The 25,918-nt window shown below is 36.2% G+C and overlaps 1 protein-coding gene across 1 annotated transcript in view; it reads right to left on the bottom strand.

Moving 5' to 3' along the window:
• LOC142341722 (uncharacterized) overlaps positions 1–25,918 on the bottom strand; it is a 70,417-nt gene that overhangs the window by 5,978 nt on the left and 38,521 nt on the right. Inside the window, exons 7-13 of the mRNA XM_075392888.1 lie at positions 24,885–24,982; positions 18,298–18,586; positions 18,018–18,119; positions 10,468–10,611; positions 3,743–3,869; positions 2,393–2,526; positions 1,854–2,047 (exon numbers count right to left, since the gene is read on the bottom strand). Of these exons, the coding sequence (XP_075249003.1) occupies positions 1,854–2,047; positions 2,393–2,526; positions 3,743–3,869; positions 10,468–10,611; positions 18,018–18,119; positions 18,298–18,586; positions 24,885–24,982 (1,088 nt within the window). The remainder of the gene's footprint in view (positions 1–1,853; positions 2,048–2,392; positions 2,527–3,742; positions 3,870–10,467; positions 10,612–18,017; positions 18,120–18,297; positions 18,587–24,884; positions 24,983–25,918) is intronic.

Raw genomic sequence — 25,918 nt, forward strand, 5'->3', positions numbered from 1 at the left:
ACGTCATTGGATGTTATTATACAGTACTATTAAGATTAAAATTGAAACTTATGACACACTTTTCGTAGTAAACAAGCTCCCATTGAACCAGGACAAAGCTGTTCACTAAGGGGCTTCAAGTTACGTCAATAAAGCTAATTATAAATTATTATTAAAATTTAAAGCGAAAAAGTGACACCAATTTTGACACTTCGTAGCAATCCCCCCGACCGGCGGGGTTTACAACAATTTAGAAGGAAGCAAGGACTAGATAAACTTTTATGGTGTAACAACTACTGACTAGGAACGGATTCGAAACTTCGACCTCTCGGATGAGAGTCCTGAACATTTATCACTACGCTAAACTGGCTATGTACGGGCTTCTCTCACAATCAGTTTTACTTTAGCAAGCAACATACTCTTTACGTAATTTCTTAATGCGCTCCATTAAATCAACCAAAAAATCAAGTCTGGCGTGAAAAAGTCACCCGAAAATTGAAATCGAATGAATATTCGATAGGAAACGGTTAAACCTGTTTTTACTGCTTTACACTATTGTTCAGCAGTCAAACCTGCTTTTACGCGCATTATTGTCTTTCACATCCTTTTTTGCTGACACTCAATTTTTTTAAAAGATCATAACTCGAACCGCATACTTAGTGGCTAGTGCGCCGTAAGACCTCAAGACCACTTTCCGCGCGCTCCCTCTCTCACGGGAAGATTTTTGAACCGAAACCACTTTCTTTGTTTCTCTGCTTCAAGAATATTGTTCAGCAGTTTGACTTCTAAACCTGCTTTAACGTGCAAACTTGACTATCGCGTCCTGTTTCGCTGACACTCATTTTTTTTTTAAAAAAAAGAATGTAAGATCATCACTATTGTAATGTTAAACAGTTTTGTCGAATTGAATACTTAGTGTTTTGTGCGCTGTAAGTCTCTAAGAGAATTCAGGGTAATACACGTTTATCCCGGTTTTTTGAAGGAAAAATTGCATCTTTTCCGTTTGTGGCCCCCTAGCTTAGTGGGCGCATATTATTTGCACCCCCCAGACGCACGTGCCATATTTTTACATGATGATTTACTATGTAATAGCACGTGCTCTGTTCCTGGGAGGCGCATAACGTACTGGGGGGCACAAACGGAAAATATCCGAAAAATCAAATGGTCAGACGAAAAAGCGATCAGCCGAAATGTCAGTAGTACAAAAATAGCATAAAACGACCAACAGGACCAATATAATTGATACAAACTTCCTTTGGGAGCCCTTAAGCATGCATAATTAGCTGGCATTGTACCTCAAACTATTTCGGTTAAAACCGAGGCTCGGTAAACCGCAGGTTACAAACTACTTTCCCAGTTTCACTTTCATCTGAAGCAAGCTCGAAAAAATCACACCAACTTTTTGACAAAATTGGAGACTGATTTCGTTTCGACAAAGCACTGTTGTTTTAGGATGCCCAATTCTGAATCATTTATGGTTAGATATCGTATTTTCATGTAAACAATCACAAGCGCTGTGGAAACAAAAATTAAACACAACCGACTATCGTCGGGCGAATTGCTCTCAAACGAACGGCGCGCGGTTAGCTTCAGTAGCTGTGGCTTAGGGCTACATCAGTGAGCGGAGTGAGAGGGGGGGTTGGTCAAGCGAGGGGAGGGGCGCAAGTAATGGGGGTAGGGTTGTGGAAGAGCTGGACAAGACGGGGTCCAAATCGCCCGGTTGAGGACGGTCGACGGGGGTGTCAGTGGTGGGGTGACTGAGGGTGGTCAAACTTATAAGTACCACCCCCTCACACCCTGAAACTGTCTCCTCAAAACAGTTTGGGTGAATCGCATACATAGAGACTGGTGAGGCGCAAGGCCTGTGTTCTTACCTGTCGATTGTCACGTTGCGTAAAGTGACGCCTGAGTCGACCAAGAAGACATCGGCAGCGGCTGTCGGGGATTTTGCGGGAGATGAGGGCGAAGTGGTTAGGGAGAGGGTGTTGCTGTTGCCTTTTGAGAATTGTATGATGTTAGCACGGCACCACCCATTCTCTTCAGTGCACAGACACACCAACTCAAATGGCTACAACAGACACATCAAAACATTTTATCATTAACATCGATGTAACAGTAGTAAAAATGCAATTGTGGTGATTTAATAGGCTCAAATTGAACAGTCCTTGGACAAGTAGACAGATGGAGTTGCTATAGAGGCATCTATCTACCCGTAAGTAGTGTCCTACTTGGAAAAGTTGCACTAAAACAGTGGAGCCAATATGTAGCAGGACCAAAGATGTAAGGACACAATTCAAAACCGTCTCAAGTCCTCAATTTGAGACACTACGTCGCATGCGAAAAAATCACATACATTGAGTATGATTACCTCCTCCAACAGAAACACCTGGAAACAGAGTGAAGAGAAACTAACGAAGGGAGTGTAGTAAGGTATCTCTGGCATGTCGTAGCCTGGCATAGTATCGAACAGCATCGTGGTCACCAGATCTCTCCTCATGTTCTCACAATCCAACTCCACCCTCGACGGCACTCGATCAACACTCCCAGCTGCGCCAATAAAAGCCAACATTGTTATCAATGTTTATCAAAGGTAAGTAATCCAGAGATTATAGTTAAAAAAACCGACAAGACAATTTATATCCTTAAACCAATAACCGATACATTAGACGTCCAATATCCATTGAACCAGGGCATAGAAGGACAGAACCCCAGATTGCAATTATTCAATTTATTCATCATAAATTCTTCAATATTGTTTCTATCCGATACGTTCACTTATTTCCTGTCTTTTTAAGCTAAATCCCAACTCAATTATTGTGCTAATAGTACTCAGCTCTTACAAGTAACCGCTTCGACTGTAGAAGCCAAGAAAATTGAGTATATCTAAATATAACCCGGGTCCCCCATCATACAACTTTCCTTGATTTCATACAAGGTCATACATGATCCCCGCTAATCATACAAGTTTCATTTTAAAAAATGTAGTTGCAAACAACTCCAATTGTATCAGCTACGACGCTCAGTCAGTAAAAAAATACACCAGAGTCACCCAAACGATGAGTTGCCGTGTGTTTCATTTTCCCGGTAATCAAACAAGGCCATATATGATTTCCTTGATTTCATACGAGAGTCATAAATGATTTTCATTCACTTTCGGCTGGTCATTGGCGCACAATAACGCCCAATAGTGTCATATTCCCTTTAGTTAACACAAGGATCAGATATGATTTCCTTGGTCTCATTCAAGGATCATATATTTCCTAGGTTCCCTGCAAGGATCGTACTAGGAAATACGTTATTATTGTATGACATCATAAATTGATCCTTGTATGGAACCAAGGAAGCCTCGACCCGGGAAGAGGCAACATGATCACAATAGAACGGATATCAAAGATAATTATAGAATTACATGATACAGAAGACACGCCGTCAACTGTTCTCCATAGTCTAAAAACGCTAAATGTTATCAAGAGGAAGGTGCTACACAATTGGGTCAATTACGTCTTAAAAGTCAATTGGGTATTGCAAGCCAATCAAACTTTTTCAAGCAAAATTGACCAAAAGAAGTTACAAGACTATAAAATATAGCTTTCAGTAGGAAACTCCGAAATGCGAAAAAGGCGCTAAAAAATCATTAACCGTCGGTCGCCATGCGCTGAAAAAGGCCTAACTGAGTATTTATGCATTTGAAAACAAAGTGAAACGTTGCTCAGCAAATATTGCACTTGACGAGTCGTTTATGCGAAACTTTAAATTTACCCACCTGTACTTTGAAAAAGGAGTTGACCCCGTTCCTCTGTAGCTGCAATTGGAGAAGAATTCTGCACTTGGACATAGATCTCAGTTGGCGATACAATGTTTGTTATCTTGCCAGAGTATTGCACGTTAGGCTGAAATGAAAAATATATTCCGTAGAATTATAGTCCAGAAGTATTGGCATAAGAAAAAAAGGAGGACACTCAAGAGGATAATCGATGCAATTACACATGAACCGAATAACGCCGGAAAAATTGCTCTCGAATGACATGCGGGGCAATTTAATTCAGGGACTGTAGCCTAGATAAATTTTTCTTTGTGGTCGCAAAAACTACAGAATACGGTCGGTAAGTGGGATCGCATATGAAGTCCCAACACGCTCCACATTCCTCTCTGAAGGCACCAGAACAAAACATTTACTAGGAAATAATCTCTATAGAAAAACCCCATATGGACCCATTTTTTTATTCTAAGATCTCCAACGACTGTCAAAAAGTCTTCTCCAATAATGCTCGAAACTTTTGGGAATTTTCGCCCTACAGCTTCCACTTTCAATTTAATATCCACGTCTACTTTGAAATCTACGAGTATTAAATTCTACCATTGAAAGTTTTAATTACTTCAAAATCATTGATTTCAGCAACGAAGTAAAATACCCAGCCTATTGCCGGAAAATAGACACCAACTGGGATTGAAATAACCGAAAGGGATGATTGATTCTTGAACAAAAACATTTTAAAAGTGCAAACTATTTTGATGTCATATCGTAGGTAGACATATTCCTGTCCCTTAATGAGAGGATACAGGGTCTAAAATTAATACTAATAAGCCTTAGAGATGTTAAACAACACTTATAAGAACAAGTAGCTGGCATCTAAAATGGGCTTTATGGCTATATCCCATTTATAGTTCTGATTTCGTTTTTCGATACTGACTGTTTATACTAGATAAATTTTGTCGATTAAAAACACTTCGAGCATAATGAGAGAAAATTGCAACTAGCCTAGAGTCGAAAACACTTCAAGCAAAATGATTAACAAGCTTAGAATAAGGTAAACTGATAGAGATTTTTGTTCGACTAATAAAAAAAAGATAGCAGGACAAGGCCTGAACTACAATTCATTAAATTTTCAGTGACTTAACAAAAAAACATACCTAGAATGGACTAGGCCTGAATTGGGAAAACCAATTAAACAAAAGACCGGTAAAAAACTTAAAAAAAATAGTTAAAACAAGTCCAATTGCATTACGTAAACCAAAAATCACTACTGAGAAAGCGCAGTTATGTTTAAACAGCTTTATCTCACTCTACTTTCAAATTAGATCGATTAAATTTCACGCCCCAAAACCACTCGCTTGTTTGCTGCACTTCCTGTTTCAGAACAACCAAAATCGTCACTTCAATTTGACTTCAAAAACGTGAAATTGTGTGAACATTTCTAAAGACGGTATGCCTACGAAGAAAGATGGTGTTTCGATAAAACCGAAACTCTAGAACATTGCAAAGTCTCAACAACTGTTCTCATCATTCCCTAAGATATAATTCGTGCTGATGAATTGAACACCCAAATGACACCCAATAGCACTGGAAAACAGCAAGGATTGAAAACTACAAAAAACTGCGGAGTTAATTTATTTTTATGAAAATACGAGCTATCAAACCCTTTATTGTTTCCACTTAGTAACGAAAACCCCATCAAAAACCCTCATTATACAATTGAACATGAGAAAATATTCTGAGAAGCAGAAAAATAGAAGGCAAAAAACAGAAGAAAAATTTTTAAAAGATGTTAAATTTTGCCCATTTTCTTTAAGTAAAACAAACTGTAATTGATATAAACGAAATCAAAAAGCCACAAAAACCAACACAGAAGTTTAATTGAACCAAAAAAATACCCCAGACACTGAAATCATGAAACAGAGTAGAAAAACCACTAAAAAGTGCCTAAACGGCCAAAATAGCCAGAGATTGCAATAAAAAACTAATATATGATGGTTAAATGGTCTCAAATTTAAATAATAATTAGGGTTTAGAAAAACCACTCTACCCAAGAAAGTAAAGTAAAAACTAAAAACATAGCCTGCAAATAGCAGACGTTGACCCACTTGACGCACACTGGGATTGAAACAGAAAATGAAATTACAAGATAAAAATTTTCAAGAATTGTTAAGAATTTTTCTAAGTGTCAAAATATTGTTTGATAGCTTCTAAACTGAACGCTATTAAGCATAATACTAATGCCAGCCAGCAATCGTTTTAATGAACTTTGATAACCTTATGCACTGACTTCATGACCGGGTTCACTATATTACGTAGTTCAATGTGTGAAAGCATTTGAATTCCATTCAGTTGAAAGAGCGAGTGAGGTGAGTGAGAAGTCAAACGTGAAAATCGTGACTTATGCAACGGTAAAGCGACTAAAAAGAGCGCCTAAATAACAGCCGCTGAGAAGCTGACGGCGGCTATTAAAAATGCTTCGAAAAAACCGCTTGTGATCAAAAGATTTCGCTCAATTAGCGAAAATGATTTCGCGCCTGCTTTTATCGCTCTTCCTCGAAAACGCGGCACGAAAAGACATCAATTCTCTCAGCTCTTGAATTCTTTCAGCCGTTTAGCATGAACCCTTAGTTTTTACGTGCGGCATTGACTTTTAGATCCTGTTTTAGATACACTCCAAAAAGATGCTAAACCAATATTCCTCGAGTAGTAAAAAAATTCCACTTTGAATCTTAAGAACCACGAACACTGCAATATAGCTACGCTCAGCTTACAGCTTCGCAGCTATAAAAATGACACAATTTTATTCGGCACGGAACGGAAAATTAGCCCGGTTTAACTTTAATGTTCAATTTCTTAAGAGCTCCCCAAGGATACCATTTTTCTTTCCGCCCAAAACTAAGCCTACTACATTTATGTCAGCCAGAACCTATAGTTTCTCGAAGGCTTTCGGGACAAGTCAATACAAAAAAAGAACAAAATTTTTAGAGTTTTAGAGGAAATGTATAATTCACGCCAAACAAAAATCAGTCGACAAGTTGCCAGATTTAGTTAGGAGAAGAACAAGAAGAGATGCGATAAAGGGTGAACAACACCGAAGAAAATAATCTTAGATTTCATCTATCAACATTCAAATCAAACTAACTTAAACACCCATTAAACTCCAGCTTTAAAAAGAAAAAAATTGAAATAGCAGCCCATTCAATTCAACTTCTTAAAACTCTCAATCAGCAAGCAGTTATATCACGAAGTCGCGGTTAAAAGACACAAAAAGTCAAATCGTTCAAACGGAAAAAAGACAAAAAAGTTACATAAATCAAACGACTAAATGAATTACCATAAACTTTGGGGTAATTAATAAAACACACGGAAAACCATGTCCGGCAAAATAGAGTCCTCAGAATTATAGCCCAAGAAGCACCAGGCAAATGAACTAAAAACACGCCTGGATTTATGATGGATAAAATCCAATAAGCATGATTGGGATTGAAAGAATAGAAGATATTGAAAAAAAAAGATTTTTTTACAAAAACATTTTTAAGTCCAATTTATTTTGATGGCTTTTCGTAGTTGAACATAACGTACTTCTGTTTTTTAGAGAGAGGCTACAGGGGCTACTATCAATACAAATAAGCATTAGAGATGGTAACTAAGACTTATAGAAACGACGTTCAAATAACGGGCATCTAAAATTGGGCTTTATGGGTTTATCCCGTTTCTACTTCTGACTTCAAATTTTTATACTGACTCTGTTCATTTTGAATTGCTTTGCTGAGCAACTGATGTTCAAAACCACTTTTAGCAGAATGAGAGAAGAGAGAAACTAACCTAGAGAAGTCAAAAAGATATCACGCAAAATGTTGAAAAAGCGGCAAAATGAGGTAAAGCGAAACATTTTTTTATTCGACGAAGTAAAAAAACATAGCAGGACAAGTCCTGACGTACAATTCAAAGAATTTTCATTGACTAAAAAAACTAGACCTAAAACGGAGTATGAATGGATTGGGAAAACCATTTGGAAAAAAACCGATCCAAAAATTCGAAAAAAGAGTAAAAATCAAAGTGAAATTGCCGCATGTGAACAAAAAACCACTAGCGAGAAAGCGAAGTTTTGTTCAAACAACGTTTTCTCACTCACCTTTAAATTTAGAGCGAAAAAATTTCACGCCGCAAAACCACTCGCTTTTCTGCTCCATTTCCTGTTTCGGCGTGACCAAAATCACTACTCCAATTTGACTTCAAAAATCATGAAAATGTGTGAACAGATCTTAAAAAAAACTAGCCGGAAGAATTCCGGAAACGACTCGAAGTAGAAATCTGACTATTCTCACTAATCAAATGCATCACAAGCATATTACCAATCGAGAGACAGTGTAACCAATCCACAAAGAAAAGTTTGGAGAACTGGAAACTTGACAAAGGACAAAAAAAATATTCTCTAAAAATCCAAACAAAATTCTCTACAAAAAGAAAACATGCACCTTCCCATCCATAACTCGTAGAAATCAATTAGTTATATATTTGGCTAGATCAATCGCCCACCTAGTACTTGCAGAAACGTTAAACAACAAACTAAAAAAGACTAAGAAAAACTCTTTAACGAATTAGAGTTTTTTTATAATTTCTTTAAATGAAATTTGCCCTGCTAAGCCTTCAAGTGCAAACTCATTGTATCAAAACCTACAAAAATGCTCCTTATTGAGAAAAAGTTACCAACAAAAACATTAAATTGGAAGAAATAGGCAAAAAAATTTAGAAAAAAAGACAAAAAAAATGGCCAAAATTTGCTCTGATTTACTCGATTTTCTTTAACAAAAACAACTCGAAACTAATATTAATCAAAACGAGAGACATCCAAAAAAGCTACATCAACTGACTTTCACAAGAAAACTCCCCAAATGCTATCAAAAGTTCAAGAAGAATAGAAACAACATTTAAAACCAAATTGAACAAAAAAAAAACGAGGAAAAGTAAGGTGTTTTTTAAATTTTACAAGAAGAAACAAAGCGAAATAAAGTTAGTTTGAGCAAATAGACCAATGAAATGCTCGCGAAATAATGGGCAGGTCATAACAGGCTAAAAAATCTACGATTGAAAAAAAAAACGAAAAAAAGCAAAAAAAAATTTTAAAAAGTTGTAAAAAATTCTCAAATTTTCTGTCATTTTTCTTCAAAAAAAAAATGTTTTATACCAACAAAAATGTAATTAATTTGTATCCCTCATATTCCTTGAGTAACGAGCTTCTATGCAAATTGCACTTAAAGCAGTAAAACAAAACAAAAGGCCAAAATGCATTAAATTTCGTCTAAAAATCAGCAAAACTGATCAAAAACCTCCAAATTAGCATTAAAAATCAAATTAACTACTTGAAACCTTCAATTCCTATCAAAACAAACCTAAAACTAATACAATATCATAATCAAACCTCATAACCATCGAAAGTTGCAAAAAACTGCTTTTTGAAAGTTGCAAAAAACAAAAAATTTCACTCGCTCAGAGAAAATTTTTTCACACATCAATTTCTCGCTCTCTCAAAAACAGCGGTATGAACAAAAAACCACTCTCTTTTCGCTCCGCTCTTCTTTTGTTCAGCAACCAAATCACTCCGAATTTTTTCACGCGTTTCATTTCCCGCTTCAAAATTCACTCCAATGAAATTGATTAAAAAAACATACCCGGCAGATTGCCGGAAAATAGCCGCCATTGATTCCAATAAGCATGATTGGGATTGAAATAACAGAAGATATTGAAAAAAAAAAGATTTTTCTACAAAAAAAGTTTTTAACGATTTATTTTGATGGCATTTCGCAGTTGAACATACTTCTGTTTCTTAGAGAGAGGCTACAGGGGCTACTATCAATAACAATAAGCATTAGAGAGAGGTAACTAATACTTATAGGAACGACGTTCAAATAGCGGGCATCTAAAATTGGGCTTTATGGGTTTATCCCGTTTCTATTTCTGACTTCAATTTTTTATACTGACTCTGTTCATTTTGAATTGCTTTGCTGAGCAACTGATGTTCAAAATCACTTTTAGCAGAATGAGAGAAGAGAGAAACTAGCCTAGAGAAGTCAAAAAGATTTCACGCAAAATGTTGAAAAGGCGGCAAAATGAGGTAAAGCGAAACATTTTTTTATTCGACGAAGTAAAAAAAAATAGGAGCGCTATAATAGCCGGCTGAGAAGATGAGGGCGGCTATTAAAAAAGACTTCTCCAATACTCATCTTCGAGTCGTAAAAAGACAGCGCCCCAATACAATTCAAATTCTTTGAATTGAAAAAAATAGGAGCGCTATAATAGCCGGCTGAGAAGATGAGGGCGGCTATTAATAAGACCCAGTGCGTTTGAAGTTATGCAGTGGAGAAATTTGAAGTTTTCAACAATTGGATAATAAGCCTCGCTTTATGTAGTACTCTTAGGAGGCAAACTCGTCATAGAATGACTAATTGCCGAATTCTGATCACTCTAACTGTTTTCACGATGATGCCTCAATTGCTTACATTTAGTGATTCCTTCTGAATGAGCACTGTTCCTTTTTCATACTTTAACAAACCAAAATTGAAACAGTTTCACTCCCTTGTGATCAAAGAACTCAAGTTCTCAAGCACTTAATCATGCGAGATGAAAGGAAAGGTCCAATAAATTTATGCTCAGCCACTTGAATTCTTTTACCATTAGAAATATGAGCTGCTTCAACTGACTAGTAAAGCACTACTAGAAGAGCTACTAACTTTGACATAGACGGTGGAGATGTGTGGGTATCGTTTCCACTGGAGAGAAGCTTCGGTCATGAGGACATCGTTGCTCTCGTACAGCACTTTGGTCAACGTCTCATCCGCCTCCAAATGCACCTCAATGTCTACTCTGTTGTAGACCTGTAACAAAATTGAATATAGCCGCCATACATAACGCCGAAAAACAGCCACCATTGACCGCCTTGAGGATCATCGGGATTGTTTGATTACTTAGATTGTCGTTACTTATATTACTATAACTGCCATTATAAAACGAATTTTATTGAATTTCAAAGACTTAACGCCGACAAGAATTAATGATTAATCACACGAAACCAAAAGCCGTGACGGTGGTGCACAAGATTTTTTCTAGTAAATTAAACCAAAACAAAAAAAACAGGTCACAAATCACCAAAATAGGATTCGTAAGTGTACAATATTATAAAAACGACAAATTTCGGAAGAATTGCTCTTGAACGACAGGCTAGGCAATTTAATTCAGGGGGCGTAGCCTAGCCTAGATCAATTTTTCTTCATGGCTGCAAAAATCCTTTCCCACGCTGGGATTCGAACAACTGACCTCCCGCACCGTGACCCCAAGCACTTCCAACTCCGCCTTCAGAACCTTATTATTGCTGTGCTGCAACCAATTTATTTAGCAACAAGCTTTACTTCGGAGTGATAGCAATAGAGATAACTCAAAAATGAAGAACGAAAGAGTGAAAAAGTCACTTGAGAAGTCAAAGAATGTTCTAGAAGAAAAGCGCAAAATTGTCCAGCAAAAAATTTGCATAAAAAAACATACCCTGTAGAATACCGGAAACGACTCGAATCGTCGTTCATTATAATCTCTAATGAAAAACTAATGAAAAAAACAAAATTAGCCCAACAAACCACATTAAAGTGTTTTAAAAATGCCGACAATTTTTTAGGTGCGGGGGAGCTAGGTGGGGTGGGTGGGTAGATAGGTTGGGGAGGTGGGTAGTTCGGGGGGGGGGGGTAGGTGGGGGTAGTTAGGTGAAGGGAGGGGGTAGTTTGGGGAGTAGGTGGGGGGGGGGGGTAAGTTGGGGAAAGGGGAAGGAGGGGGGGGGGGGGGGTAGGGTGGGTGGGTGGGTAGATAGGTTGGGGAGGTTGGTAGTGCTGCGGTAGTTGGGCGGGGGGTAGATGGGGGTAGCTAGGTGCAGGGAGGGGATAGGGGTAGGTGGGGGGTAAGTTGGGGGGACAGAAAGTAAACAGAAGTCAACAATTAAAAATGGAGGCAATAGCTCGAACAGAAAGAAGTCAAAATTCATGAAAAAACTTGCTTGCTGCTAAAAAACCTGTAGAATCTCAATACTCCTCTTCGAGTCGTAAAAAGACACAAATGTTTACAATAATTGCTATGAACTTCATTCAAGAGCAATTAAAAAAAAACTACCTCAGTTAAAAAAGAAGACCACTTCATGAATTGTAAAAGGGACGTTTCTATATGTACTTTTCTAAAGAAAAATTGTCCGCTAAAAGATCAAGAAATAAAAAATATCTAAAGTAAAAATTGACTAAAAATGACCATTTTGAAATCGAAACGATTTATTAGGCTGTCTAAAACGTTTTCAAAGTTCCAGAAAGCCTCATATCAATGCAGCACTGGTCAAAAACTAATTTTAGAAAAAATTCACCCGAAGAGACAAAAAACAGCTAAACATAATCGACTAACGTCGGGCGAATTGCTCTCAAACGGCGGGCATCGCCAGCTGTGGTTCATGGATGCTTGCTTCGGTAGTAGCCAATAGCAAACTGTGGTTCATGGATGCTTGCATTAGGGGGCTGGGAGACAGGTTTGTGGGTGCCAGTGCGTGGAGGGGGGTGGGAGCGTGGGCGGGGTCAAGCGATGGGGGGGGGGGTCAAGCGATGAGGGGTACGGTTGCGAAGGCTAGATGAGAGGGTGATTCAAGTCGACAAGTGGAGCAGGGTGGACAATGGGATTTTTGAGGAAGGTGGGGTTAAAGGGGGCGGGGAGCTGGGGGGATGACTGAGTGGTCAAACTTTCAAGATTCAGAACCCCCTTCACATAAAAAACTGCCTCCTCAAAACAGTTTTCGAGAATCGCATTCTTAGAGTATAGTAAGGCTTAGGGCTTTAACTAAATGCCCTCCGAGCGTTAGCTGTTATTCCGATTTTGAGGACGAAAAGTCAAATGGGTCAGATGAAAAATCGATCAAGCGAAAAATTGCAATAAAAAAGTCCAAAGGACTAATATAATTGGTTTGAGAGCAATTAAAAATGGTTATCTATATGCACCATTTGTCAAAAAAAACACTTTTCAAAGCCAAAAATTCATTCACTGAATGCAGCGCCGATAAAAAACCAATACACCGCAAAATGGCTGCGCTCAGCTTACAGCTTTGCAGCTATGAAAAAGACAGCGCCCAATACAATTCAAATTCTTTTAATTGTAAAAAAATAGGAGCGCTATAATAGCCAGCTAAGAAGAAGAGGGTGGCTATTAATAAGGTCATCGTTCTTTGATGAGAGAGCTTATTTCATTTGTCTGCCACTTATGTAGACAGTTCTAGCTGTTCATTTTGCAAGAAGATCCCTCAAAAATCAAACATTCTTTTCGGGAGCATGCGTTTCTTATTTGCATTTAAAATGTGGCCAGCCAAATTCGGCAACGGGATCTTTTTTTTTCCAAACATGTAAATTAATAATATAACCGAAAGGTTATAGTTTACATGCCGTCAGAAAAATCACGAATATTTATTGAAATAATCAAAATTATACATCAAACTTCTGGTTATTAATTGATGTTACCCATTAAGCTGTTCATTCTACTATATAAAAAATTAAGACACGAATGATCCTAACTGTCTATCTATTGGAAAATTTTCATGCTGACGTTACAAAAACTCTGTTAAATTTCTTTTGGAAAGAATTTTGTTCTCCGTCGCTCTTACATTAGAGGGTAACTTATTCCATTTTTGTATGCTCTTCAAAATCAAAGATCTTTTACTCTGCTTATTATACTTTTGCGTTCTTATTATCAGCTGTTTTGTCCGTTTGTTCTGTTTTAACTGTAGGCGTTTTGCACAGTTTTTAAATTTTTCTGATACTATCCTCTGATTCAAGTCTGTGTGGAATTTCAATATACTAAACTTTGAAACAATTAAATCAGCTGGTAGGACATGCGATTTGAGAAGGATATCACGACAATGATCAAATTTACGACGCAAATAACACACTTTTATGCACCAATTAATCTGTCGATTTATACGCTGTATATTTTTGCTGACAATGTTTGTATATAAACTCCACTGAATGAGAAACGAGAGAGGACTAAAGATTTGAAAACTTGCAACCTTACTTCCAAAGGTATATGGTTTCTTACTAGATATAATGAGCGAATGGCGGCCGCCATTTTTTAAAGACTACATTTAGATGTGCTTCAAAAGTCAATTTTGAGTCGAGGTGTATTCCTAGATAACGACAACTCAGCAGATTTTATTAAATTTCCGTTAAAAGTAATTTTCGGTTCTAATTCGTCCCTGGTAGAAAAAAAAGTAGTTCTGTTTTATCAGCATTCAAAGTGAGTTGATTTTCCTTCAAGTAACTGTCCGTCTTCAGTAAAATATTTTCAATTTTTGTTGCAATTGTTTTTCCTGGCTCATAACGACATAAAATACTAGTATCGTCTGCAAATTGAACAAGCTCAAAGTCACCTTTGATTTGTTCTGAAAAATCGTTAACGTATAAACGAAAAATTAGGGGTCCTAATACTGTGCCTTGCGGTACTCCGTGATTAACGAAAATGTGTTCTGAGACCTCGGTGCCTATTTTGACGCATTGTGATCTTTCTTCGAGAAAAGATCTCAATAAATTAACAGCAGGCTCAGAGAAGTTGAAGCACTCTGCTTTTTAAAAAAATATTTTGTGCCAAATTGAGTTGAATGCTTTTGCATGGTCTAAGAAAATTGCTGCAGTGTTTTGCCCATTTTCATGGTTTTCGATTACTGTCTCAGTGAAAAACAATACTGCATCTGTTGAAGATTTTTTGTTTTGGAATCCAAATTGCTCTTTATTCAATAAATTGTTTTCATTAATGTGATCCATCAATTGGAAAAGGAGAACCTTCTCAAAAAGTTAAGCAAAAGTTGATGTGACCGAAATTGCTCGATAGTTGCACACTTGTGTTGTTGATCCTTTTTTGTGAATTGGTGTGATATATGCATGTTATAGAGCAGTTGGAAAGACACTGTTTTGAATACATTCATTTAAAATAAATTGCAGATAAGTACCAATTATGTACTTCGCCGCCTTCAAAGCCCATGGATGGACAAATCCTGGACCCGGTGATTTACTGTTTAGTTTAGTATCAATAGTTTTGTAGATTTCTTTTAAAGTCAATACTCTAAAATTGAATTTTTCAGAACAGTGGTTCAAGTTATGGATATTGAGAAAAACGAAATCACCCGAATATTTGCCCATTTCCGCAAAAGATTTATGAAATGCATTGCAGATTGCTTTTTCGTCAACGGTCATGGCTCCGTCTATTTCAATTTGTGATACATTAATACCTTGTTTGTGGTTTCCTAATTTTTTATTGATGAAATTCCAATTCTGCTTCGATGTTTCACATTGCTTAAAAAAATTAACAGAATATTTGTGATGTGCATCTCGTAGTTTTCGGTTCACTAGGTTACGTCATTTTTTGAACTAGTCGAAAACATCGTAATTTTGAGAGAATTTGTATTGATTGTACAAATGATGTTTTTCTGCTATTTATTTTTTGAGTTCCTTGGATATCCATGTTTTATCACTTTTTTGTTTTGTTTTATTGAAGAATCACTGATCTGTATAGGTGCATGTTGATCAATTATACTTAGAAAAATTTCATTAAATGTAAACATTTCATCACAATTTTCCTCTTGATACATAGGTCGCCAGTCCGCAAAAGCCAAGTCCCTGTTGAATTTCTCCCCGGAGAAAAATTTTATGTTCCTTCTAAAGAAATATGTATCTTCGTTCCTCCCTATCATTTCTAAATTACTCTGATAAAATATGATATTGTGGTCAACCTCAATGGGCGGCAAACAAGCTTTCCATTCTACAATTTGATTTTTTGTCATGAAGCAGTGATCGATAAGGGATTGATTAGTTTTGCTGATGCGAGTGGGAGTGTCCAAACTTGTTGGGTTAAGTGCCAGACCAGATGTAAAGTTATCAAGTATTTCTTTCTCTTTTTTATTGAATTGGTCAATGTTGTAGTCGCCAAATAGAAGAAGATTGTCTGTTAAGGAATATGCATTAGATACTTCGGCACTCAACTCGTTCAAGACAAAATCGGAAAGAATTTTACTCGGATTGTACGAAATGTTCACCAAACATTTATCTTTCAGAGGTTCATTAATTTCGAGCCAAATTGATTCAAAAAAATTTGCATTAGCTATCTCAAATTCTTTCTTACGTTTAACATTGAAGTGTCTTGGGATCCAAACTCCGACACCCCCACCTCGCTGGAGTCCCGCTTGTTTTGATCGAGCTTTTTGTAATAAAAGATGTTCATTACTAATATTGAAATTAGTGTCCTGTTGCTCGGAAATCCATGTTTCGGTTACTATAAGTATAGTTTGCGAATCTAGTTGTTCAAGCAAATTCGAAAGGTCTTCATACTTTTTTTGTATGCTACGCGCATTTATGAGAAAAAATTTCAAACACTTTTGGGATGGATCTAGCACTTAATCAAAAGTCGACAACTTCGATGTATGAAAAGATGTTTATGTGTATCAATGACTTTGGATGTCTGTTCTTTGAAGTATTCAACATCTTTCTCCAGACGATTTATTGTCTCTTTCTGGAAAGTAACTGTCTGCTTCTGCAATGCGTACTGTGCCAAATTGTTTTCTAGAGATTTTATGATTCTATCCTTCTCATTTTTTTTCGCTGGTTTCTTAGAAGTTACGCAATTAGTCCAGGATTTTCTTCAACATCTCCACAAATGAGTAAAGTTTTTCTCAAAACAAAATTGCAAAGAAAACGAACAGCTTTGAGGCGCAAAATTTTTTCAATCCAGCTGACCATCAATATGTACACAATATTGTATAACGAATGTTTTGCTTGAGTTAAACTGCTCCTACTGACTATGAACTGATTTTTGTGCAAATTTGTCAGACAAAGAAGTACTACTAATATTCAAAAACAAATTCTCATATCTTTCACATTATTCAACTCAAGCAATATTGCGATAATGTGGAATTTTTCGAGGTTGGATCACATTCTGTGCTGCAGGTAGATTGTTGAAGACATTATAGTGACGAACATTATTCACAAGGTTTTTGATTCCATTTATGTTTGGGTGAACCCCGTCATAAGAAATATCAATATCTGTCAGAGCATTGTCAAGACATTCAACTTTTGACCACGGATACAGACCATCCAGTTCCAGACATATCATTTCAAGTTAATCATTAAACTTTGTAATTGCCTCATTATTACTATTTCGACCATTACAACCGTCCTTGACAGGTGAAATTTTGCAGACAGCTACATTTTGTGGTTTCAACTTTTTCATGCACTTATCAACTATCTTTCATTTGCATTGCTGCATCTTGCCAAGATAAACCTTTATCAATTGAGTTATGTCCAGCGTGTAGTACTAAAGTTTCCTCTTAGCCCCAGAAGAATATGTTTCAGCAAAATTTCCAATATCTTTAATTGTTGCTGAAGAATATGAATGTAATGCCGTTTGCTGCGAGATGTCTTGTTTGCGAATTATCCTGCTTTTCCAACAAATTATCAATGACTTTGGATGTCTGTTCTTTGAAGTATTCAACATCTTTCTCCAGACGATTTATTGTCTCTTTCTGGAAAGTAACTGTCTGTTTCTGCAATGCGTACTGTGCCAAATTGTTTTCTAGAGATTTTATGATTCTATCCTTCTCATTTATTTTTTCGCTGGTTTCTAGAAGTTTCGCAATTAGTTCCTCTTTGTTACATTTTTCAAGGACTTTTTTTGAAAACATGATGATCTTGTATTGCTTTTAGTTGAATAATAAACAAAATTACAGCATCATTTTTTTTTAAAAGTTGGCGGAAAAATTGTACCTGAAATAGAATTAAAGATTATGTGATGTAAATGGTTTGGTCTCACCCGATGACGAGATGGAATACAGCCCAATTTATGTGTATAGAATACCCAAATTCAGATAAATTGGCGTTCAAAAAAATTGCGATTAAGTTATCAAAAAAAAAACAAAACTGTCTCGGGAGATCGTAACGGTGACACCAGTAGTTGGATAGAGACAGCACCCATACACTGATAACTAGAATACCCAGTAGTAATATACCGTAGGTTGAAAAAAAAACGAAAAAAAGTTCTTCACTCCATATATTTAATGTTGAGTACGGCTTGTCGTTCAATATTTTTTAGTGTTCAGAAGGGAGTAGACAAAATTTATCAATTCAGTGTCAAAGTTTACACGCAGCTGACTTCTGTCGCCATCTCAATTTTCCACTGAAGCGTAAGAAGAATAACCTTTAAGTAGAACATTGAAAAGACTGAGTAGACTAACCTTTCTAAAAACTGAGTAGAGGATCTCGTGTTCCGCCTTCTCGTCAATTACTAGGAATTCATTCAGTACCTCCATCATGGAATCATACTGCTCATTATCCACCTGTGAACAGACAACCGCGATCCACAGATCCTTATTGATACTAATTATTCCCCAAAGCCTAACCGACCCCTAGTCACTGCGCTTGATTTCAGGAGCGAAAGATATATGGTATCAATTAAAGATGGTAAAAATTAACACCTGATGTCAAATACCTGATGAAGGGAAAAAACTGTTCAACCTGAATATGAGAGAAGCAACCTCGCATCAATGTCACCGGATAATTGTTCACACATTCTTCACTAATGGAATACAATTGCGACAGCTCCACGCTCATCGATTCGCCAATGTCGATCAACTCAATCGTCACTTCTGGCGATAGAATCAGAGAGTCCAAAGATATATCGGGACTGTCATTAGGTTCTGGTTTGGAAGGACAAAAAGTGATCACTGCTCGTCTGAATACAATCTCCTTGTCATCGCCTTCCACTTTAGCCAGACATACAGTTCCGGGCGAAACAGTGACAAGTCTAAAATTAGATCCAGTTCAGGATTGGCAATCTACAACACTTTATAGAGATCAGTTTTATTTAGATACATAGAGCAAAAGAACTGAACTGTAAGAAGCTAACAATTGACTCCGTAAAATAAAGTCGACAAGAAGCACAAACAACAGAACCGACTAACGTCGGGCGAATTACTCTCAAACGACTGGTGAGGGGTTGGCTTGGTCAGAAGCTAGCAACGGTTTAGAGAGGCTAGCTTTAGCTTATATGAGGGGGCGTGGGGTGAGCGCGGGGGGGGGGGGGGGGGGTGCACGTGATCCAGTGCGCTGATTGCTCTCAGACAACCGACGAGTGGTTAGCTTCGGTACTAGCCAGCTTGGATTCAGGGGGAGGTGCGCTAAATATTCTGAGTAGCTTTGATGAATTGCACAATTAAAGAATAGCAGAGCTATAAGACAGCTGCTCAGAGACTTAATGTGCTCTGGGATTTACCTGTTTATCCCGTTTTCGAGGACGAAAAGTCAAAAGGGCTAGACGAAAATCAGTCAAGCAAAAAAATGCATAAAATAGACCGCATTTATAAACTATACACTAAATAGACCGCATAAACTATAAATTCTGAGTAGCAAAAATTTCAAAAATTACTCGAAAATTATACTTTAAAAACTATCAAGGATGCTCGGTAATGTGAAATGGCACATAAGGTTCCGACCCCGCTCATTCACAATTTTGGCATAATTGTCTACCAAATGATGAACAGATAGAAAAACCCAAAAATTATTTTTTGGGAATCCCAAAAAACCCGAAAAAAAAGCCCAAGTATTTTTCAAAAAATTGTGTATAACTCATTGGAGTAAAATCGATGCATTAGATTGCTGTGATATGCCAATATTAAGAAAGCGAGTCAAGCTGAACAGCAAAATCAAACAAAAACAAACATTATTTACATCAAAAACTTTATGTCCGTTTTTAAAAACAAAACTTAATAACAAAGTAAACATACCGTCAAATAAACCTAAAACTAAAAAAATAACTTTTAAATCACCAAAAAAGATATGGGACCAGTCCATAAAAAGGTTTGGTAACAATTAGACAAAAAAGAACAAAAACAGTAAAGTTAAAAAAATTTGCTTTTTTTTTAACAATTAACTTCAAAGTAATGAAAACCATTAGAAATCAAGTAAAATATACCAAGGGTTTACGATTACCAATGCTTCTATAGAAGGGCATTAGAACCCGTCCTTATTCAATTTTTTAGGCGGCTAAAACAAAAAAAAACAACAAACAAATATTCAATTGAAACTTGCCAGGAAACGCTGTCAAAACCGTCAAGCCATATTTTGGCCCTCAAAATATATTCGATTGCGTCTTCTTCAAACACCGATAATGTAGTAAGTGGCCAATGATTAGTGAGACTAAGTAACAAGTAGACAGAAAAGAGCAAAATGTAATATCAAAAAAATCAAATGTAATAAATTTGATTTTTTTTTCAGAAACAAAATTACATCCAGAGTCATGAAAGACATTAATTACAAAATGAAATATTTAAATAGCATCGTTCATTCATCCCAAGTAATCCTTTGAGACCTGCAATCATCCAGAATATGTCTTCCGTCTACAAAAAGAACGTCAACTACGACAAAAATCAAATTTACTTTTTTGTGAAAAACCGGTGTCGAAGCCAGTAAGGACAGAACGAATTCTTTAAAAAATAGATTTTGGGACACCAATCTTTTTTGACACCTTCCCTTGACACCCATAATGTCATATTTCACCTTCAATTAACGAGATTAGGTAACAAGAAAAATAAAAAGAACAAAATTGCAAAGTTATAGTTTTTTTTTAGTTTTGGAAAACGATTGTTTTCGAAGTCATGAAAACCATCAGCTATCTACTAATATCGGCTCATCAATTCTTCGGGCAAAAGCCAATGAAAACCTATCACTATACAGGAAATTTCATGCGACCAAAACGACAAAGTAAAAATGACAGTTAAAGACAAAATTAAAAAGTTCAATTAATTTCTTCAAGAAAGAAGTGTCGAGGCCGTCAAACGATAATCTATATTTTTCAGGATTTTCATATGTTCAATTGTGTCTTATTTTGAACGCTACAAATGCGATATGAGAACTGTCAATAGTGTGATAAAGTGACAAAACTAGAAAACGTGAAAAACTGGCAAATATCTAAAAACGAAAAAATCTGAAATCTATTAGTATCAAAGCCAGAAAACAATAACTTCAGGCTTAAAACCACAATCGAGACTAAATTTAAAATCATTAGAATGAAGAAGCATTCTTTCTTTGCTGACACTGAGCTACAAGTTGACCAAATTAAGAAAAAAAGGGGAAAAGTTCAGTAAGCCCTTATTTATTTAAAAATCAATTAATTTCAAAAGTCGAAACGACCATGAACTTTCAAGTAAAAAAACAAAATGCACGAGCTTGTAAATGCTTCGGAAGCCAATTGGACCTATCACTCCTGAGCTTTGGTTTGATTTTGATGTTCTGTTCTTTATTAATAAAAAAGGTCTTTTTTTCAAAAAAAAGACTGACTGATTACAATACGAATTCTTTTTGGATTGTTACAGTCGAAGATTGGCCCAAAACTCGCCCTGCTAATGCTTATTGTCCGTTAGGAAAATCGATTTTTCGAATGTTGTAGATATAGATAAATTGTTAGTTATAAAAGATTTTAAAAAAAATGCATTTTTGATAATCAAGGAGTAAAGTTAGCAAAAAGTCGGCTAAGTTTTAATTACAGAAAACTCTCGGGAGTTGAAGTAGGAATAGCCCTCTACTGAGTCTACAAAGATTGTATTAGTGTTGTTTTGGGCTGTACTGCCGGCAAATTTAATCAAAGTGGGCTCAAGTAGCTTATTTCGTGCTGTTTTTGATGAAAAAGTCTGAATTTTGAAATATTTAGCCAGAATTTTTTACCAAAAAATTGAATCAAAATAATCAACAATACTTGTTTGTCTTAATCAACGACACTATTTATAAAAATTTTAACAAATTTTGCAAAATTGACGAAAAATTATGCAAAAAATGTGGAAAATGTGAACAAAAACAACGGGAATTTACTCTACTTTTCTCAGATGTTTAAACCTCGATAACTCCCTGTAGAAAACGAAAAATAAAAAATCTTTTTAATTCCATATTCTACGCTGGACGAGCTTTCTAATGTTACCAGTCTCAACTCTCTGCGATGAATATATCGATCGGCGAAAATTGACTGAACAAAAAAAACCATTTGAGTATATAGTTCCTCCCCCCTCAAGAGGGGTCGGAACAATTAAGCGATTAAAACATGATGGTTTGTTCCTTGACAATCTGCATTTGCCTACAATTGATTCAAACTTAGAAACAATAAAATTTTCATATCAAAAGAACATTCTGATAGAAATTAAGAGGTAATATTAACTTGAACACGAAAGAGTTAATAAGGTTGCCGCAAAAGTATTTACAAACAACGTAGACAAACAACAAGTTCAATAGTGTTCTATGACAATTTGCACCAATTAAAATCAAAACCTTCTTTCACTCACTTGCTTTAATTAGGACTATTTCTTTTCTATCTAGAAATTAAATATAAATGATTACCAATGTTGCTGTTAAATGAATTGTATATTAAGGGAAAACCAGGTTCATCGGCCCACCTTTTACACGGATCTGCAAAATTATTTTAATTTTGTTGCAATTTTTGAAACATTTAGCAATGATTTCAATTCCGCGGCTTATTGTGAAATTTATCATTTTTAAAACGTATTTCGTCCCAGTTGTTTCTGGAGACTGGCTCAAACAAACAAAATCAATGGTTGATTTTTTTAGTTCAATTTTATGTTTATATTGGAAGAGTTTATTGTAAAAACTTGCATGGGAAACTATATAATGGCTAGAAAACAAACATAGTTGCTCAATTCACAAATGTGTGGCCTGTAAACAGTGATTCAGTGATGTCTCTAAAATATTGCAAAAGTAGCTTTTGCTCGGAAACTAAAAAAGTGAACAACCTTGCGTAGAAGATGAATTGGTTTTAGTGCAGCATAGCTACAGCAACAATACATTTAAGCGCCGTATTCAGAATGCGGTGTTATCTTGGAATAGATGAGGGAAAAAATCACTCCGCAGACGCCTTTTTAATCAAGGGCCTTGATAACACACAAGTTCCTTCGACCTTAGCTCACTCAAGAAGTTTCCAAGTACAAAAGTCAGTTTGTTGATTGAGATGAGTCACGTATGATCAAAATCCAATCCCACAAAATTACCTAAAGGCTTTTACAGGAAATAGTGAAATGACGTCACGCAAAGATATTCCGATAATGAGAGGAAGAAATCATTCCAATAGCTCTTTCAGATTTGCTGTGTGAAATGATGTATAACAGAGCCAGGAGACATACATAGCGAAAAAAATAGCCGGAAGAACTCCGGAAGCGACTCAAGGATTCAGACCTTCTGAAACCAAAATTTCTGCCAGTAATTATCTTTTGCCTCAAAAGAATTAATCGTTGCGTTAACCAGAGGTAACGAAAACATTAGGTTATAAATTAAACACCGGTTTTAAAACGCAATCCAGAATAGACATGATCGAACCAAAAAAGCAAAAAATGACAGTCATTCAGAGAATATATACAAATAAAAGATTTAATTCGTCAAACGAAACATTGACAGAGAAAAATCACAGTGAAATCCTGGAACTGGAACTGACATTACAAACATATATTGTCTAGATGAAACTCTTCAATCAACTCTTCTACCAAAAAGACACTCGAATAGCATTAGGCAGATAACATTCTTGGAGACAGAAATGAATTTTAAATGAAACATCTTAGATCTCGAGAAGAAAACTGATGAAAATTAAATGCTTCCATCTTGTTGGAGATATCTTTGTTATTTTAAAAGCGAACTACTGCAAAATTGACCAATAAAAAGACAAGCGAAACAGATAAAAATTCAATAGAAAAAAATGGTTAAACATAGCCGGCAAATTACAGGAAAATAGCGGCCGTTGTCCTTTTGACGCACATTGGGATTTGAAAAGAAAATGCCAGGATTTTTCTAAGTGTCAAAATTCTGTTTATTTGGTGTGCAAATTCTGCAAATTCGGTTAGATTCTAAAATTACACTTAATTCAGCTTCCAAGCTGAACACTTTTAAGCATAACAACAATGCCAGCTAGCAATCCCTTCAATGAATTTTGATAACCTAATGCACTATGACATCATGACCGGGCTTTATATGCTTATCATGTTTCGTTTGATTTTGCTCTTTTGACTCTGAACGTTTTCATTACATTACGTAATTCAATGCGCGAAAGAATTAAAAATCCATTCAGTTGAAACAGTGAGTAAGGTAAGTCAGAATGGGGCCAGAATGATCTTAATAGTGACCTTAATAAAGAACTCATTTAGAGAGAGGTAAGACAGTTATGAATTAAAAAATTTATCGCACAGTTCAGCTTAAAACGCATCGCCAAATAATTTAAGAGATGACCGCACGCGCATAAAACTAGCAAAGGAGCAATGACATAGCATTATCAAAAGATCCACATGAACGTTCTTTGAAGTTTGCGGCGTGCAAATAATGTAAAACGAAAAAAGCGTCATACGACGAAACAAAAAGAAAAACCAAGATCACCGCACAATAGCTACAATCAGCTTACATCTTCGCAGCCAAAAACATAAACCAGCTTACGTCCGAAAATTGCTCTCGGATGACAAGCGGGGCGTAAACTTTTTTATGGGTGCTAAAATGTCAGACCAAGCTAGGGTTCGACCTCTTGATTCCAATTCCTTCACCTCGACAGAGGCATTAACCACTCGGCTATCAGGTCCTTTCGTTGTGATGGTTTCTCTAATAAAAAGTTTTGTTTGAACAACAAACTTTATTTGGCAGTGATCGCAATTGAAATCACTCAAAATCAAGAGGTGCTAGAAAAAGTCACTTGAGAATTCAAAGATTATTCTAGAAAGTGCAAAAAATGGTCAGGCCAAAAATCTGAAAAACGACACACGTTTACAGTAATTGCTTCTCGTTCAATAGCAATTTATAACAGTCTGGCACATTAACAACTAAACTATATGGTCATTGAGTAACAGGCTTAAATTCTGAATGAGAGCAATACAGATCACGCATGAATCAGGAAGTCATGCGTGAGAAAGTCACTCGAAAATTAAATCGGAAGAATATTTTGGAACAAAACGGTCGAGCCAAAAATTGCACAAGTTCAATATAATTGCTTCAAACTTCGTTCGAGATCAATTAAACATTACAATTTCATTTGCAAAATGATTGCTAGTCCTGCCTTCTAAAACTCCACTCACCGCTTTGAATTGAGACCCTGTTCGTTGAAGAATTGTTGCATCTGATGTCCATGTTCTTCCGAATATACCACTTCCTCACCCGTATTCAGTTTCGTCACCTAAAACAATAATATAATATTGACTTCTTATATCACATTGCTTGCGCTATTTGATCTAGTCAACATTTAGGTACTACCGAAGAATAAAAGGCAAAAAATAGCCTAGATTAGCCACCCTGACCTGTATTGGGATAGCAAAAGGAAATATAGCCGGCAAATTGCCGGAAAATACCCCGCCCTTGACGCACGCCGGGATTGAAAGAAAAAGAAAAGACAAATTGACCGAATATTTTTGTTTCTTTTTTCAGTGTCAAAAAGTGTTCTAATTTTGCGTGCAGTTTCAGTTAGATTCTAAAACTATACTTAATTCAGCGTACAAACTGAAAACTAAGCTTATTACTAATGTCAGCTAGCAATGACTCTAATGAACTTTGATAACCTAATACACAATGACCGTTTTAATGATAACCTAATGACCAGCTTTAACGTTTTATCCCTTTTTTTCGAGCTTGCTCCTTTACTTTGACTGAATTCAATACATTGCTGAATTCAATACATTACGTAATACATTGCGTGAAAGAATTTAAAATCTATTCAGTTGAAACAGAGTGAGGTAAGCAGAGTCAAGCGTTAAAATTGCGACTTAGGTAAAACGAAAAACAGTTCAAAGCATGTTCATTGACAAAACAAAAAACTAGACCTACAATGGACTATAACTGGATTGGGAATACCGTTTAGAAAAAATTCTATCGAAAAATTGAAAACTAGTCGAAGCAAAAATGCCGCATTTGAACAAAGAACAACTAGCAAATGCGAATTTTTGTACATACACCACTTTCTCAGAACCGTTGTGTATGATAGATTGTCTGGCGTTAACTAATTTAGCTTAACAAGTGACTATCAAACGATAGGCTAAATATAGACACATCTCGTCGAATAAGGAGAAAAATCGAGTAAAAGGAAATAGTTAAAGAACAGAACCTAAAAAACTGTTAT

The sequence above is a fragment of the Convolutriloba macropyga genome, chromosome 6 (assembly GCF_964194025.1).
Source record: "Convolutriloba macropyga chromosome 6, txConMacr16.3, whole genome shotgun sequence".
In the NCBI taxonomy this organism is placed as follows: Eukaryota; Metazoa; Xenacoelomorpha; order Acoela; family Convolutidae; genus Convolutriloba; species Convolutriloba macropyga.